The sequence below is a fragment of the Geotrypetes seraphini genome, chromosome 2, assembly GCF_902459505.1.
Source record: "Geotrypetes seraphini chromosome 2, aGeoSer1.1, whole genome shotgun sequence".
Lineage (NCBI taxonomy): Eukaryota > Metazoa > Chordata > Amphibia > Gymnophiona > Dermophiidae > Geotrypetes > Geotrypetes seraphini.
The window spans coordinates 314,058,949-314,078,127 of NC_047085.1; the positions used below are offsets into that span (position 1 = coordinate 314,058,949).

The following is a 19,179-nucleotide window of genomic DNA, read 5'->3' on the forward strand; positions in this document are numbered from 1 at the left end:
ATGTATTTTGTTGAGGTCTCCTGTAGTTTACTTGTATCAGACCTTTACCTTGAGATGTTACTTTAGTTTATACCTTCTCTCTCTCTCACTCTCAAATGTTTGACTCAGAAACGTTAAATCACCCCACTGGACAAACTTGGAACAGAAGCTTCTTTCTAACCTGAATGTGCTTCGAAAAATCAATACAGTGGGAGAAAAAAAAATTGTATTTTCGCCTCCAGATTCCAAAGGCATTGTTTCTGATTAGAAAACCCAAATTTCTATCTTTCATGTATTAGAATTTTTAAATATTGTATAATTCATATGGGTTTTGTTTTAGTTACTAGGGATTTAATACTGTTATCTCTAATACAGTTATGCCACCCAAGGCTTCATTATGGTTAAATGATTGCTAGTATTTTGTGGTTTGAAGAAGATAAAATGTAATTCTAGTGCAATGTGTTTAGTGGTCCTGAAACAATAGGGTTCTCTATCTCAACTTGCAAGTTGCTTGCAGAAACTATCAATCACGTTTTCAACTCCACTTCCTTCACAGGGAGCTGACCCTGCCTCCTCAGTTTGTTTTTTGCAAGCAAAATGCTCAGAAATATTACTGATCTGCTCTGTGGTTTGTTGGGACCTCTGCCTGGGAGAAGATGCAGACCTGCGGTCACCTAGCAAGCCAGTCTGCTTTTTTATGTTTTGAGCTCAGGGACCATCCCCTGCATAGCTGCTTGCATCCCTGATTTACTCAGGAGCTTGAAAATAGGCTGTTTGGTTACTTCCTGGCTTGGCCGAGAAAAGCAGTGGGCTGGCTGCATGGTCCTCCACCCCCACCCCTTTTGCGGTGACAGAGAATCTGTGAGGCAGAGTTTTTCTCCATTTGTCCAGCTGAAATCCTATGCTGAGGCAGGCAGGTACCGCATAGCACAGTGAGTAAGGCTATTGTAGCCTAAGGGGAAAATCGGAGGGGGGGGTGTCTCCAAAACTTATTTTTGAAGGTTTCTGCAGCCAGAGCCTAGGCCCCCACCTTTAAAACTCCTGAAAATTTTTTTTTAAAGCGCAGGGATAGGGAATTCCTCATGGGCCTTTTTTGGTGCGATTTTACCGGCAGTGGCCATCTTGGATTTTAAATGATCTTTTTTTCTGAAGTGTCTGTCTGCCTCAAAACCCCTCGATTTTAAAAATCAATAGAGATGGACTCCTCAGGCCTTTTTATTTCTATATCATGCCAGGTTTTGCTGGATGGTTGGCCAGGGAGCATCTATGTCCTGTGTGTGACAGTGTTTAGGGGATGGGGGCGGAGAGCCTTGAATCTAGCCTCCTCAGAGTCCTCCAGAGCTGGGGGATCCACAGGGGAAGAGACCTTTTCTGGGCCCCTCCAAAGGTGGCTTAGCCAAGCGCAGTTGGGTGGGTGCTGCAGAGCCCAGGAGGACTGGCAGGGGGTCCCTGCTGGGATTTGCAAGACCCCCATACAAGGCTTCACTCCAGATTTTGTGAGCATTATGTGGAATGCCTATTTGAACTGCCGTGGATCCTTAACGTCTGTTTGCAGCGCACCAGTAGCGGTGCTGGGGAACTCCCCTCAATATGTGCCCTGACCATATGAGGACACAAACCTGAACCAGGAGATTCAGTCTGTTATAGACTGGGAGGATGGAAAGTCTGATTCCATACACCAAAATGAATACAGAAAATAGTATTTTGATATCAATTGCAAGGGGGGAAAAAGATCTCAAATGTCCCCATGCCCTAAGCTCATGGCTTGTTTCAAAGGATACATTGGGGGCAAGGGTATTATCAAAGGTCAGAAAAACCCCTTATTTTTGCAAAAGTGAAAAATAATGCCAAAAGCAAAAAATACTCTGGTGTTTAAATATTTAGCTAGTGCACTAAAACATGTCTCAGTAAATCTTCAAAATTGTAATCCATTCTTAAAAGTCATCCAGAAGACAACATAAATTCATACAAGAAATGGCTGAATGTCCCAAATTGTAATGTTCAAACCAGCAATTATCCCAGGACAAGCAGGCAGGTATTCTCACTAGTGGGTGATGTCATCAGACAGAGCCCGATACGGACGTCTCACAAGCACGTGTTGCTTGTAGAAACTTAAAAGTTTCGAGATGCCCGCACCGCGCATGCGCCGGTGCCTTCCCGCCCGGAGAGCCGGGCGTGTCTCCTCAGTTCTTTTCTTTCCGCGGAGCTGAGAAGTTCAACTTCATCATGCGCTAGCTGAATTCAGTTAAATTTGCCTTCCTTGTCCGCGTTTTTCGCTTTCTTTTAATTCTTAATAGTAACATTTCTTTTTCAGTTTAAAAAAAAAAGATTATTTCCTCCGGCGGGTCGAACGGGCCGGCCATGTGGCTCAGGCCCACTAGCTTCGACCTCGCGGCGGAGATTTTCCGGCCTATGTCCCGGCCAATCACCGGGTTTAAAAAGTGCAGCAAGTGCCAACGCGCGATTTCACTCACGGACCCGCACCGACGCTGTTTGCAGTGTCTTGGTCCTGACCACATTCCGAAATCGTGCAGGCCTTGCTCTACCCTTACGGCACGCTCATTCAAACGGCGTTGCCTATTGTGGGAGTCGATGTTCAAGATGGACGCAGCTAAGGATCCTTCAGCTTCCACTTCATCTGATACCTCCCCGGTTCGTGCGAAACCGGCATCGACCCCTCCTGCATCGAGTGTGGTGAAACCGGCATCGTTCATCCCGACACCATCCACGAGCTCGACGTCGGTGCCTACCCCGGTCTCCTCGGTTCAGGTACCTCTTCCTTCCACAGTACCACCAGTGGTCATCAAAGTGCCGAAAGCTACCAAGCAGAAGCACTCGACCTCGAAGGAACGCGATGACCGTGCAGGAGGACCCCCTTTCGGTGCGGATCCCTCCTTATCGGCTTCGCTACGGTCCATGCTGGAAGCTCAATTCGTTGAGCTCATGCAGACCATCGGACCCGGGCTCATCGCTGCCATACAGGGTGACCTCCCGGTACCGGTCCAAAGGGGCGGTCCGCCCCTCCCCCTCCCCCACGCAGGTCGACCTCGACAACCGACGAGGACGAACGGGGGAGGGCGGCGATGCCCATGCGGCAAGCCTCGCTTACTGATATGCCGCCATTAGAGCCCATTACGCCCCCGCGCCAACATGGGACCAGACCTCCGATCGATAACCAAAGCCCTGGGCATAGTCAGGAAGAGTTCTTCCGCACTCCTTACCAGACTTGGGTAGCATCGCAAGAACCCGCATCGCAACCCCAGTTGCGATCCACCGCTTCCAGCCCTATCCATCACTTGGGGGCCTCGGGAGACCATGCGATGCACAGACGATCCCGATCTCCGTCCCGCCACCGAGACGGACATCGATCCAGACATTCATCTTGGCACTCTTCACGCCATTCGGAGGTGTCACCGCAGAAAAAACTGCAACGTATGGGATACTCCTCATCAGAGGTATCCCCTCCGGAGGGACCGGAGTACGAGGAAACACCCGTACCCGATTCTCCGTGCCATTCCCCGATGTCCATGGACCCGGAGGCCTCTTCCTCCTCCAGCCCGTCTCACAAACCGACGCTGGCGGATCAATTGTCTTTCTCATCATTCCTCCGACAAATGGCGGATGATCTGGATGTGACTCTTGACACGGGCTCCCGATACTCCAAAGAGTATCTGGACACCATGCATTTACCTAACCCTCCAACGGAGTCGCTTCGGCTCCCTCTGCATAAATTGCTGGATCAGACCTTCATGCAGTGTTTTGAAACACCGTACTCCATACCGGCGATTCCCAGCAAACTCGATGCTCGATACCGCATCGTGCACCATAAAGGGTTCGAGGGCCCTCAACTCTCTCACCAATCCCTACTGGTCGAGTCCTCTCTCAAACGCTCTCATCCCTCTCAGGTCTACGCCTCTGTACCGCCGGGCCGAGAGGGGAGAACGATGGACAAATTTGGTAGAAAATTCTATCAAAACTCCATGATGGCGTCACGGGTGCTGAATTACAATTTCTTTTTCTCTTCCTATCTGGAGTTCTTCTTGCCGGTGCTCCGCAAGTTCACTCCCTTCATAGACACCCAAGCTCGATTCGAGTTCGAGGAAGTGGTAGCCTCCCTCTCCCAATTACGCCTCCAGCTGATGCAATCCTCCTTTGATGCATTCGAACTCTTGGCACGTGCTGCCGCAAGCGCGGTAGCCATGCGTCGCCTGGCATGGCTCCGTACAATCGATATGGATCCCAACCTCCAGGACAGACTCGCCAACGTACCATGTGCGGGAGCTGATCTGTTCGATGAGTCTATCGAAACTGTTACCAAGAAGCTGTCGGATCACGAAAAATCCTTTCAATCCATCCTGCGGCCCAAACCCAAACCTCAACAGTCTCGACCTTCCAGGCCACCCCTGATTTACCAGCGGCGTTACATGCCCCGACAAACGCCCGCTGCGAGGCAACCTGCGAAGAGACAACCTCCCCAGAAGTCTCAGCAAAAACCCCAGCCACCGGCTGCACCTAAGGCTACCCAGCCCTTTTGACTCCCTTCCTGGGAGCATAACCGACACCGTTCTGCACCCCTCAGCCTCTCCCATAGGGGGCCGCCTCCATCTTTTTTACCATCGATGGGAGGCCATAACCACGGACCTATGGGTCCTCACCATCATAAGAGACGGATACTCTCTTCACTTCCATCGGGTCCCCCCGGACCATCCTCCAAGAGAGTATCCTTTAAGCTCGACACAGACCGCCCTTCTTCTTCAGGAAGTCCAAACCTTGCTTCAGCTTCGGGCCGTCGAGCCGGTCCCGTCAGACCAATTGAACCGAGGGTTTTACTCCCGGTACTTCCTCGTCCCGAAGAAAACGGGCGACCTGCGACCCATTTTAGACCTTCGGGCCCTCAACAAGTTCCTGGTCAAAGAGAAGTTTCGTATGCTGACTCTGGCTTCTCTCTACCCCCTCCTCGAGCAGAACGACTGGTTATGCTCCCTGGATCTCAAGGAGGCCTACACTCACATCCCCATTCACCCGGCCTCCCGAAAGTTCCTCAGATTTCGGGTGGGAAATCTGCATCTACAGTACCGAGTGCTACCATTCGGCCTCTCTTCGTCCCCCAGAGTCTTCACAAAGTGCCTGGTGGTAGTGGCCGCGGCACTCCGGGACAGGGGTCTACAGGTGTTCCCATACCTCGACGACTGGCTCATCAAGGCCCCGTCAGCCCCAGAGGTCACTTCGGCGGTCTTGACTACAACTTACTTCCTCCAGAATTTGGGCTTCGAGATCAACTTTTCCAAGTCTCATCTACAACCCACCCAGTCCCTCCCCTTCATCGGGGCAGTCCTGGACACCATTCAACTCCGAGCATTCCTGCCTCTTCAACGCATGGAGGCTCTTCTTCATCTCTGCCAGTCGGTGTCTACTCGCCAAACCCTACCGGCGAGACAACTGATGGTGCTCCTGGGCCACATGGCCTCCACAGTACATGTGACACCCTTTGCCAGACTCCATCTCAGAATCCCCCAGTGGACCCTGGCATCACAGTGGAATCAGACGTCCGATCCACTAACCAAACACATCGTAGTCACACCTGCTCTTCGGCAGTCTCTACTTTGGTGGATGACCTCTTCGAATCTATCCAGAGGTTTGCTGTTGCACTCTCCCCCCCATCAGAAAGTTCTCACAACCGATTCGTCGAACTATGCATGGGGGGCCCACCTGGATGGTCTCCGCACCCAAGGATTCTGGACCAGTGCGGACAGACTACATCAAATCAATCTACTGGAGCTCAGAGCCATCTTCAATGCTCTCAAAGCTTTCCAACACCTACTTCACGACATGGTGATCCTCATTCGCACAGACAATCAGGCCGCCATGTATTATATCAACAAGCAAGGAGGCACGGGCTCGGCCCTCCTTTGCCAGGAAGCTCTACGAGTCTGGGACTGGGCGGTGCGCCACAACGCCTTCCTCAGAGCTGTATACATTCAGGGGAAGAACGTCTTAGCAGACAACCTAAGTCGTCTTCTACAACCTCACGAATGGACTCTCCATTCCAGCCCCCTTCACCAAATCTTCACACAGTGGGGGACGCCTCAGATAGACCTCTTTGCGGCTCCCCACAACTCCAAACTGCCTCAGTTTTGCTCCAGGATCTACACTCCTCATCGCCTCGAGGCAGATGCTTTTCTACTGGACTGGGGGAATCGATTTCTATATGCGTTCCCACCATTCCCACTGATCCAGAAGACTCTGGTCAAGCTGAAACTCGAACAGGCCACCATGATTCTAATAGCTCCTCGGTGGCCCAGACAACCTTGGTTCTCCCTTCTACTTCAACTCAGCAGCAGGGAACCAGTACCACTTCCAGTGTTTCCTTCACTACTTACTCAACATCAAGGATCACTGCTTCATCCCAATCTGCAGTCTCTCCACCTGACAGCTTGGTTCCTCTCAACGTAACCCCTCACCAATTCTCACAAGAAGTGAGGGAGGTCTTGGAGGCTTCCAGGAAGCCAGCCACTCGACAATGCTACTCCCAGAAATGGACTAGATTCTCCTCATGGTGTGTTTCTAAATCAAAGGAACCTCAGCGAGCTTCCTTATCCTCCGTACTGGACTATCTCCTACACCTATCTCAATCTGGGCTCAAGTCTACATCCATACGAGTCCACCTGAGCGCTATTGCGGCTTTCCACCAGCCTCTACAAGGGAAACCCCTCTCGGCCCATCCGGTGGTCGCCAGATTTATGAAAGGACTCTTTCATGTTAACCCCCCTCTCAAACCACCCCCAGTAGTTTGGGATCTCAATGTAGTCCTTTCCCTTCTCATGAAGCCCCCGTTTGAACCACTCAACAGGGCTCCTCTTAAGTATCTCACCTGGAAAGTGCTTTTTCTTGTAGCCCTTACGTCTGCTCGCAGAGTCAGCGAACTCCAAGCATTGATGGCGGATCCACCATTCACAGTATTCCATCATGACAAGGTGGTCCTCCGCACTCACCCGAAATTCCTGCCGAAAGTGGTCTCCGAATTTCATCTCAACCAATCCATTGTACTTCCAGTATTCTTCCCTAAGCCCCATTCTCACCACGGAGAATCGGCCCTTCACACTCTGGACTGTAAACGTGCTTTGGCTTTCTACCTGGATCGTACCAAGCCACACAGAACCACTCCTCAACTTTTTGTCACCTTTGATCCTAATAAGTTGGGAAGACCCGTATCAAAGCGCACCATCTCTAATTGGATGGCGGCTTGTATCTCTTTCTGCTATGCCCAGGCTGGATTATCACTCCCCTGTAAGGTCACAGCCCATAAGGTCAGAGCAATGGCAGCCTCAGTAGCATTCCTCAAATCAACACCAATTGAGGAGATTTGTAAGGCTGCCACTTGGTCCTCGGTTCACACTTTCACCTCACATTATTGTCTGGATACTTTCTCCAGACGGGATGGACAGTTTGGCCAAACAGTGTTGAAAAATTTATTCTCTTAAGTCGCCAACTCCCCCTCCATCCCACTGAGGTTAGCTTGGAGGTCACCCACTAGTGAGAATACCTGCCTGCTTGTCCTGGGATAAAGCAATGTTACTTACCGTAACAGTTGTTATCCAGGGACAGCAGGCAGCTATTCTCACGTCCCACCCACCTCCCCTGGGTTGGCTTCTCAGGCTAGCTACCTGAACTGAGGAGACACGCCCGGCTCTCCGGGCGGGAAGGCACCGGCGCATGCGCGGTGCGGGCATCTCGAAACTTTTAAGTTTCTACAAGCAACACGTGCTTGTGAGACGTCCGTATCGGGCTCTGTCTGATGACATCACCCACTAGTGAGAATAGCTGCCTGCTGTCCCTGGTAACAACTGTTACGGTAAGTAACATTGCTTTGTCCAACATCCACGTTATGATATACCAGCATAAATGAACATTAAGACACTTATCTCAAATCCCAACAGTGGCCTTAACCGTTTCACCCATCGGCTTCTTCAGGGGATTTCAGGAATCTCGCTCATTACTGAAGCGTGCTGGTGATCCAAAACTTTCCGGCTTGAAAACAGGAAGGCTTGTATGTGTTGCCACGGATACTTTCTTATCCATTTCTGCTTGTGTGCTTGAAAGACAGAATATTTCCTTTGGTACTGAAGAGGGCTTAGTATACTGCTTGGTATATTGAAGATGACACTGCAGCCCACTTGGGAAGGAGGCGGAGTTGAAGAGATGTGATTGACATTCTTCTGCAGCAACTCACAACCAGGTGATATTCACTAGAGAATGACACGGGGGAAAAATTTGTCCCTGTCCCCACGACCACTGTCCCTGTGGACAAAATTGGAAGGATCCTAGAAGGAGCAGAGACGGAAGAGACCGCAGTAATGATCCACATCGGGACAAATGATGTCAGCAGGAGGGACTACAGTAGAAGTGCACTGATAGAACAGTTCAAGATTTTGGGAAGGAAGTTGAAGATGAGGACTTGGAAGATTGCATTTTCAGAGATCCTACCAGTACCGAGGGAAGATGTGAAGAGGCAGACGGAACTACAATCAATAAATGCATGGATGAGGAGATGCTTTGAGGAAGAGGGGTTCCACTTCGTGAGAACTGGACAACGTTTTGGGGCAAGAGCAAGCTCTTCAGGAGAAATGGACTGCATCTGAGTGCGGCGGGAACTAGACTTCTAGCAAACAATGTCAGGAGAGGAATTGAACAGGCTTTAAACTAAGAAGGGGAAAGCCAACAGTCAACCAAGAGTCGAAGATTCGGAAGAAGGTATCCCGTGAAGATACTAAGTGGGGAAAAATGCTGAGAAGAAGCAACGAGCAAAACACAGGAGTTGACTGATCCAGAAGAGGAGGATAAGAGGGCTGTAGTATATGAGAAGAAAATAAAGATCGAAGAACAGGGAAAGGAAGTGAAGACAAAAAATACCAGGACTTAAATTGCATATATACTAATGCGAGGAGCCTAAGGAACAAAATGGAGGAATTAGAAGTCATGACCAAAACTGAGAATCTGGACATCATTGGGGTCTCCGAAACATGGTGGAATGAAGAAAACAAATGGGACATAGCACTTCCGGGGTACAAACTCTATCGCGAGAACAGGTTAGGTCAGAAAGCCCTATACATAAAAGAAAGCATACACTCGACCAGAGTTGACACAGCAGCAACGACCAACAAATTGGAATCATTATGGGTTAAAGTACTGGGAAGGAAAGGGTCCGAGATAAAGATGAGCCTGTACTATTGTCCACCTGGGCAAACTGAAGATACCGATGAAGAAATGGAAGCCGAGATAAAACGAGAATGCAAAAACGGTAACACGATTATTATGGAAGACTTCAACTATCCCGGATTAGACTGGAGTCTTGGAAACTCAAAATGCGCTAGGGAGACCGGATTCCTGGAGGCTATACAGGACTGCTTCATGGAGCAGCTTGTCAGAGAACCGACGAGAGGGAATGCCACTCTGGATCTAATCCTTAATGGGCTAAGAGGACCTGCAAAGGAAGTGGAAGTAGTGGGACCGTTGGGAAACAGCGATCACAATATGATCAAATTCAAAGTTGAAGTAGGAATACCAAAGGGAAAGAGGACCACAGCGACAACTTTTAACTTCAAGAAATAAAACTATGAAGCTATGATGTAATGGTAAGGAAGAAACTTTGGAACAGCTCAAAGAAATGGCGGACTGTAGAGCAAGCTTGGTCTTTATTCAAGGACACGGTGAGCGAGGCGCAAAATCTGTTTATACCCAGATTCAGAAAAGGGTGCAAAAAGAGCCGAACAAAAGACCTGGTGTTCATAACTAAAGAAGTGAAGAAAGCGATAGGTGATAAGAAGAATTCATTCAAGAAATGGAAAAAGGGCAAAACCGAGAAGAACTGGAAAGAACACAGGAAGTATCAAAAAGAATGTCACCTCGTGGTTAGAAAAGCAAAAATAGAATATGAAGAGAGGCTAGCCAGGGAAGCATAAAATTTCAAACCGTTCTTCAGATATGTTAAGGGGAAGCAGCCAGCTAGGGAGGAGGTGGGACTGCTGGATGATGGAGATAGGAAGGGAGTGGTGAAGGAGGAGAAAGAAGTGGCGGAAAGACTAAACATGTTTTTTTTGTCAGTATTCACAAAAGAGGACACATCCAACATACCGGAACCTGAACAAATCTTCAAAGGAGACCAAGCAGAAAAATTATCATCCATGATAGTGAGCCTTAAAGACGTACACAGGCAGATAAAAAAAATTTAAAACTGTCAAATTACCGGGCCTGGACGGAATCCATTCTAGGGTGCTGAAAGAACTAAAGGAGGAAATAGCGGAACTACTACAGCAAGTCTGTAATCTATCCCTGGAAACAGGCGTGATCCCGGAGGATTGGAAGATAGCCAATGTTACGCCCATCTTTAAAAAGGGATCCAGAGGTGACCCAGGGAACTACAGATCGGTAAGTCTGACCTCAGTTCCGGGGAAAAATGGCGGAAGCACTGATAAAAGACAGCATCGAGGAGCATCTACAAAGGAATAAACTCAGGATAACAAGGCTTCTGCAGAGAAAGATCGTGCCTGACGAACTTATTGCACTTCTTTGAAGGAATTAAATGGACGGACAAAGGGGATCCCATAGACATCGTTTACTTAGACTTCCAAAAAGCCCATGAACGTCTACTTCGGAAACTGAAGAACCATGGGGCGGAAAGAGATGTACACAGATGGATCAGTAATTGGTTGGTGGGTAGGAAGCAGAGGATAGGAGTGAAGGGCCCCTACTTGGACTGCAGGAGGGTCACGAGTGGTGTTCCGCAGGGGTCAGTGCTTGGACCACTGCTATTCAATGTATTCGTAAATGATCTAGAAACAGGGACGAAGTGCGAAATAATAAAATTTGCAGACGACACCAAACTATTTAATGGGGCTAGGACTAAAGAAGAATGCGAAGATTTACAAAGGGACCTGAACAAACTAGGGGAGTGGGCGACAAGATGGCAGATGAAGTTCAATGTAGAGAAATGTTAGGTCTTGCACATGGGAAACAGAAACCCCAGGTACAGCTACACGATGGGAGAGCTTTTATTGAGTGAGAGTACCCAAGAAAGGGACTTGGGGGTATTATTGAACAAGACAATGAAGCCATCGGCATAGTGCACAGCGGCCGCTAAGAAAGCAAATAGAATGCTAGGTATAATCAAGAAGGGTATTACAACCAGAACAAAAGAAGTTATCCTGCCGTTGGTGCGCCCGTATCCAATATTGGTCGCCGTATCTAAAGAAGGATATGACAATACTCGAGAGGGTTCAGAAGAGAGTGACACGTTTGTTAAAAGGTATGGAAAACCTTTCATATGCTGAAAGACTGGATAAACTGGGGCTCTTTTCCCTAGAGAAGCGGAGACTTAGAAGGGATATGATTGAGACTTATAAGATCATGAAGGGCATAGAGAAAGTGGAGAGGGACAGATTCTTCAAACTCTCAAAAACTACAAGAACGAGAGGGCATTCGGAAAAATTAAAAGGGGACAGATTCAGAACCAATGCTAGGAAGTTCTTCTTCACTCAACGTGTGGTGGACACCTGGAATGCGCTTCCAGAGGGTGTGATAGGACAGGGTACGGTATTGGAGTTCAAGAAGGGATTGGACAACTTTCTGAAGGAAAAGGGGATAGAAGGGTATATAGATAGAGGGTTACGTACAGGTCTGGACCTGATGGGCCGCCGCGTGAGCGGACTGCTGGCCATGATGGACCTCTGGTCTGACCCAGCAGAGGCACTGCTTATGTTCTTATGACCACTGTCCTCGCCCCATCCCCGCGACTACTGACCCAGCAGCATCCATACAAGCTTCAGTACTGCAATATTTAGCTTATTCCTTCCTTATAAATTAAAGTTCTGGCTGCTAAACTAGAGAAAGAAATGTTCAGCTGGCAGGGCTTTGTTTATAAATTTTTATCAACACAACTAATATACTACTTTATCTTAAAGCAAAAAAAAAAAAAAAAAAGAATTTTTTTTTTCTACCTTTGCCTAGTTTCTACTTTCCTCATCTTCCCATTCAATTCCTTCTATCCATTGTATGCCTTCTCTCTGTATCTTTCATTTGCTTTGTTACTGTCCCTCTCCCTTCACCCCCCCCCCCCCCCAATTGGTCTGGCACCCATCTTCTTCCCTTCCAACTTCTTCTCCCCAATTCTCTGTTCACCATCCCCCTTCATCATCTGTTCCTTTCCATTCCACCTCCACCCTTCCCGCTCACCACCCTATTTCAGGGTCTGATCCTTTCCACCGCCCTTCAGCACCCTTTGCACAGTCCGAGCATCTTCCTCCCTCCCCCTTACCTTCATGGTGCGTTAGTGTAATTTATGCAGGCCGCCAGAGCCTGCCTGAAGTCACATGGCGTCTGCGGGCAGAAGCTTCTCTGAGGCAACTTCGGTTGCGTCAGAGGAGAAGCTTCCACCCACAGATGCACGTGACTTCAGGCAGGCTCTGGCGGCTTGCACAAATTACACTAATGCGCCATGAAGGTAAGGGGGAGGGAGATAGATGCGGCTGGTAGGTAGGAAAGGAGGGAGAGGGCTGCATGCGATCGGTGACCGTGTGTGTTCCCTCCCTTAACTGCGGAGACAAGGCCATTCACTGCTCTACGGGGCGGTGGATGGCCTTGTCCCTCTACCCGCAGTGAGCACTCCCCCCTCCCCACCGTTTCAACAGGTTACCCGTGGGTAACAGCCACCGTGTCATTCTCTAATATTCACCTATCGTCCAGACTCTGAAATTCTTCTGCAACAACTCGCAACCAGGGGATAGTCACCTATCGTACAGACTCCTATGTGTATTAATAGAAAGATTATCAAGGTGTAAGAACCTAATCTTCCATTGTATTTTTATTCTGTGGTCCTGCTTCTGGCCCCTCAGCTGTGAACACAGAACATAAATATTTGTTAATCAATTCCACCTTAGTTTTATTACTTTCTACTTATTCCTGCCCTTCACCTATTCAGTTTCACAATGCCTCTTTCGCACTGCCTCCCAATTCCAGCATACCTTAAAATTTTTGTCTGCAGTTTTACTGTATTGGTTATCTTTGCTTTCTTTACAACTCCACCAGATATTGTTGCCTGATTTCTTCTTTCTGCAATCCTTCCACCGCTCACCTGTAGATGCCTCCCAACTAACTGCCTTACAATTCCTGATGGTTTAGTGGTGTGTAGTAAGGGCAAGCGTGATCCCCAGTCATTCTTGATCATGTCAGCTCTACTCTCAAAAGTGGCTGCTGTGACCTCTTGCAGCAGTCTAACAGGATCTGTACTAGAAGTCTTGGCAGCCATTTTGAGAGCAGAGTCTGCATGGGCAGGAGCAATTGGGGTTTACTCCTGCCCTGACTATACCCTTAGATCACCAGGTATTATAGGCCTGAGGGGGAGTATCTACAGGTAGATGGGGACAAGTAACTCTTGTTCAGAGGAGGGGGAGAAATGGGAGAAAGTATAAATTTGCAACTTCCACCAAAACACATTGTCAGTTTTGTATGAAACATGGCCATAGATTTTCAGCTGAAACAGAAAAAGTGTGTTAGGCCAATTTTGGCACCATAGCTGAAATTCTGTTGGCCTTTAATTAAACCTCTATTCCATTGATGTGGTATGAGGTATACATAAATAAGGACCTTCAGTGGTATATAAAAAGTGAAATAATAGTTACAAACTAGTACATAACATGGTAAATCATAGTAATATAACTGAATTTTCCCTTAGCCTTCATCTCACAGTGTCCATGGAATATACTGCAGCCCTGCAGATGGTAATCCAATATTATTGACTGCAGGCTCGGATATGAAAATAAGGTAAGTACACTTTTTAGACAAACTTTGGATTCCAAAGTTTGGAAGACTGACATAGTTGCTAAAGAAACTTTCTTTTTATATCATGTTATTCCAGTACTAGGTTTGACTTTCAGGTTTTTAAAGAGAAGGATTTTTTTTTTTCTAGTAAGGTTTTTTTTCTTTTATATGAGGAATAATGCTAAAAAATTGTATCCTAGGACAAGCAGGCAGAATATTCTCACATATGGATGACATCATCCACGGAGCCCAGTACGGACAGCATGAAAAGTGAACCGTCACTTTTAAACTTTTAAACTGCTCACAACTATCCACACTGCACGTGCGCGACTGCCTTCCCGTCTGAAGAGGCTCACAGTACCTCAGTTCTTCATTTTCTGCAGAACGAAGAAGTATCTTTTTGACTAAACTCCCATCAGACGGTGGTGCCTTTCCACTTCACGTATTTTTCTTCTCTTTTCATTTGTTCTTTTTTGAGACAAGTGGGAAGAGAAACTTTATGCTTTCTATTTGAAGTGTTCTCGGTGTTTTTTCGTCAAAAATTGAGTTTAATTTTGCCGAGTTAATTTTCCCGTCCATGTCAAAATCTTTGACGGATTTTAAGAAGTGTGGTAGATGTCAGTTCTCTATTTCTATAGCCGACCCTCATACTTAGTGTATTCAGTGTTTAGGCCGGGACACCACAGTGAGACTTGTTCTCAGTGTTCCTCTTTAAAGTTGCGCTCTCTTAAGTCCCATTGCGCTTAATAGGTGCAGTTGTTTGGCACTAACATGGATGCCACTAGATCTTCTCAGCCATCCACATTGAAAACTTCGGCTTCGACATCAACTTCACAGGAGATTCCGGTGTTGAAGTCAGCTAAAGAAGCCGTCTGCTTCCAAATCAGCTTCGCAGGTCTCTACAACATCAAGTCCCTTGATGCAGACCAAACAACACCACCAACGCTCCTGAGCTTTGCAGGTTGTTCATCCTCATTGAGGTCACCCACTCCGAGATAACCTGCTGCACCAATGGTACCAGCTGTTGAGCCATCAGTACCGGTAACCTTCGTTCTTCCAGAGGGAGCTCAGTGATTATATTTAAACTGCACTGCACTGCATTTTAAGGCCTAAGGGTACCGCTGTCAGCTGTCTATCGGAGCATCGCACTCCTCCGAACTCTTCTGTGAGGAATTGTCACACTCCATTTCATCAACGTTCAGCCTCTAGGCATTGATCTCACATCGATGCTGCTCCTCGAGGTATCAATCTCCTTCGATGCATCGACGATAAAGATGTCGATCCTCATCACGTCGATCTCAAACTTTAAAGCGTAAGAACAAATATGCTATTATGCTTCAGTTTGATTTGTCTGCTGCGTTTGACGTCGTCCATCACGACATCCTACTCTATTTACTTTGACATTGGTCTTGATCAAGTTGTTTTGGACTGGTTTTCTAAATTTCTTTCGTCCCGCTCTTATTCAGTTAACATCGAAGGTAACCTATCGAAGTCTTGGGTGCCTCCTTGTTGGGTTCCTCAAGGCTCTCCATTATCTCCACGGCCGCGTGGTGAGCAGCGGAGGCAGCGGAGGCAGGAGAGAGAAGCCGGATGAATTTTTGTTTCTTTTTTCTTTCCAAACAGGGTCAGCGGCGCAGAGAGGAGCGGGTAGCGGCGAGAGGAAGCTCCGCCCACCCGCCCACGTCATCAGCGTCATCGCCCCGACTCCCCCTTAACAGGAAGGGAGCCAACGGCGCGAGAGACCACTGCACGGCCGCGTGGTGAGCAGCGGAGGCAGCGGAGGCAGGAGAGAGAAGCCGGAGGAATTTTTGTTTCTTTTTTCTTTCCAAACAGGGTCAGCGGCGCAGAGAGGAGCGGGTAGCGGCGAGAGGAAGCTCCGCCCACCCGCCCACGTCATCAGCGTCATCGCCCCGACTCCCCCTTAACAGGAAGGGAGCCAACGGCGCGCGGCCGTTCGGCGCGCGGCGAAGGCGAGCGGCAAAGGCGCTCGCCTTAGCGAGAGCGCCTTTGTGAAGGGCCTTGAGAAGGGTCGAGTAAAGACAGCCAAGGACTCCAAAACACACAGGTAAGGAAGAAGCGAGCACGCAAGTAGGGAGAGCGCACGCACAAGAAGAAAACACACAATAAGACACACACAAGACAGGAAAGGATAAAGAAGCAGCAGGCTTCGGGGACAAGAAAGAGGCCCAAGGGAGGACAACAGACCCACCAAGACAAAAGCGGCAGAAGAAGTAGACAGGAAAGAACCAAGCACAGGAGAGTGCACAGCGCCGCACAATAAAGACATAAGACAAGGGAGAGGACATCTAGTGGACTCCGAAGAAAGAGAAATGGAAGCAGCAAGAACCCGGAGGAGCTTCCCAGTGTACTGCACAGAGTGTCATATGTATGACTACCTTCCCTCGGGAAGGCAGGCATACATATGCAGTCGGTGTCAGGAACTGGAAAGCCTGAAGAAGGAAGTTGGTCGACTGCAGTGCAGGGTTCAAGAGCTGGAGGGACTCCACATCTCAGAAGCACCTTTCGAGACAACTGAAGACCCTGCAGGAGAAAGCCACATCAAGGAGCAAGTAAGGGAGCTCGAAAGATTCATCGAGGAGGCCTACAGGCAGGCAGAAGAGCAGGAGCATCAGCAGCGCTGGAGCGAGGAAGCTACGGCTACACAAGATGGAGGACATGGGCCATCAGATGGAAGACAGGGGCCAACGGACGCCGAGAATGAAGTATCACATGGAAGATTCGTGCAAGCAGAGAGGGCAAAGACTGGCGGGTACCCTGAAAGAGAAGGACTAAACCACGCCGAGGATACAGATTTGAGACCAGTGAGGAAGCTGAAGAAGGAGAAATCTGCAGTCGTCGTGGGAGACTCAATCCTGAGAGAAGTGGACAGTCACGTAGCAGGAGGGAGAGAGGATCGGCTAGTGACCTGTCTCCCAGGAGCAAGAACGAAGGACATCTCCGACAGAATCGAGAGGATCCTGGATGGCGCGGAAACAGAAGAGACAGCAGTGATAATCCACGTGGGAACAAATGATGTCAACAGGAGAAATTACAGCAGGACTACGCTAATTGAACAGTTCAAGATCCTAGGAAGGAAACTGAAGCTGAGGACACAGAAGATAGCATTCTCAGAGATTCTGCCAGTACCGAGGGCAGACGTGAAGAGGCAGACCGAGCTACAAACAATAAACGCTTGGTTGAGGAGATGGTGCGAAGAAGAAGGATTCCTTTTTGTAAGAAACTGGACAACTTTTTGGGGGAAGAACAAGCTCTTCAGGAGGGACGGACTACACCTGAGCAAGGCAGGAACGAGACTGCTAGCAAACAACGTCAAGAGAGGAATTGAGCAGGCTTTAAACTGAGAAGAAGGGGAAAGCCGATAATCGACCTGACGTCGACGGTTCGGACAAGAGTATCCAAAGAAGATACTGAGCGAGAAAAATGCTGGGAACAGGCAAGAGACGAACAACAGAAGCTGTTGACCAACAAAAAGGGCAAACAGATAAAATTAGAGGAACAGGAGAGATCAGGAAATCAGGTTGCAGATAATAAAGATACACCAAAACATGAGGAAGAAAAGATCAGAAAAGATACACCAAAAAATGAGGAAGAAAGGAACAGAAATGAGGGACTGGCAGCCCAACTAGGGGATGGTAAGAGGAGCAAAACACATGTAAAACCAGCAGAGAAAAGAAAAGACCAGGACTTAAATTGCTTGTACGCTAATGCAAGGAGCCTAAAGACCAAAATGGGAGAATTAGAAGCCATAGCCAAAAAAGAAAACCTAGACATCATTGGAATCACGGAAACATGGTGGAATGAAGATAACCAGTGGGACGTAGTGCTGCCAGGGTACAAACTCTATAGAAGAGACAGGACCCACAAGAAGGGTGGAGGAATAGCACTATACATAAAAGACACCATTCCCTCATCCAGAGTGGATATAGAACCAAAGGCGGAAGGACTGGAGTCATTATGGGTAAAATTACCAGGAAAAAGTGGCCTTGACATAAGATTGGGTCTATACTATCGTCCACCTGGACAAACGGAAGCAAACGACAAAGATCTGGCAGCAGAACTGAGGCGGGAAGGCAACAACAGGAATGTGACAGTAATGGGAGACTTTTACTACCCCGGGATAAACTGGAATATTGGAAACTCAAACTGTGCGAGGGAAACAGAATTCTTAGAGGCTGTGAGGGACTGCTTTATGGAGCAGCTTGTCAAGGAACCAACAAGAGGTTATGCCACTCTTGACCTAATCCTAAACGGAATAGGGGGACCTGCAAAAGAAGTGGAAGTAGTAGGACCACTAGGAAACAGCGCAGCGCAGTGGTTAGATCTACAGCCTCAGCACCCTGGGGTTGTGGGTTCAAACCCCGCACTGTTCCTTGTGACCCTGGGCAAGTCACTTAATCCTCAATAGCCCCAGGTACGTTAGATAGATTGTGAGCCCACCGGGACAGAGAGGGAAAAATGCTTGAGTACCTGATTGTAAAAACCGCTTAGATAACCTTGATAGGCGGTATATCAAATCCTAATAAACTTGAACTTGAAATTAGGAGTAAGTACAGCAAAAGGGAAGAGAACCACAGTGACAACGTTCAACTTCAAGAAAGGAAACTATGATGCTATGAGAGCAATGGTTAAAAAAAAACTTAGAAACAGCTCAAGGAAAACAGAAACTGTAGAGCAAGCCTGGTCTCTATTCAAGGGCACAGTGCAAGAAGCACAACATATGTACATCCCCAGATTTAGAAAAGGGTGCAAAAAAAACCGAACAAAAAACCCCGCATGGATAAACGACGAGGTGAAGAAAGCGATAGGAGACAAGAAAAAATCATTCCGGAAATGGAAAAAGGACCAAACTGGGGAAAACTGGAATGAACACAGGAAACACCAAAGAGAATGTCATCAAGTGGTTAGGAGAGCGAAAAGAGAATACGAAGAGAAACTGGCCAGGGAGGCAAAAAACTTCAAATCATTCTTCAGAGATGTTAAGGGGAAGAAACCAGCGAGGGAGGAAGTAGGACCGTTGGATGATGGAGACGAAAAGGGAGTGATAAAGGAGCAAAAAGAGGTAGCCGACAGGTTAAACAAATTCTTCTCGTCAGTCTTCACAAGCGAGGACACATCCAGTGTACCGGAACCCGACGTGATCTTCCATGGTGACCAAGAAGAAAAACTGTCAGCAATAGAGGTGAGCCATGAGGATGTCCTCCAACAGATAGATAGATTGAAAAGTGACAAATCACCAGGCCCGGACGGAATCCACCCTAGGGTACTAAAAGAACTAAGAAATGAGATAGCGGAAATACTCCAAATAGTTTGCAACCTATCCCTGAAAACTGGAGAGATTCCGGAGGACTGGAAGATAGCAAATGTTAC

General features: G+C 48.0%; 1 protein-coding gene across 2 annotated transcripts in view; it reads left to right on the top strand.

Moving 5' to 3' along the window:
- The window catches only part of PIK3R4 (phosphoinositide-3-kinase regulatory subunit 4), a 155,368-nt gene that overhangs the window by 120,759 nt on the left and 15,430 nt on the right, over positions 1 to 19,179 (top strand). For both annotated transcript variants that reach the window (XM_033930022.1, XM_033930023.1), the window contains one exon: positions 13,706 to 13,794. In XM_033930022.1, the coding sequence (XP_033785913.1) occupies positions 13,706 to 13,794 (89 nt within the window). The remainder of the gene's footprint in view (positions 1 to 13,705; positions 13,795 to 19,179) is intronic.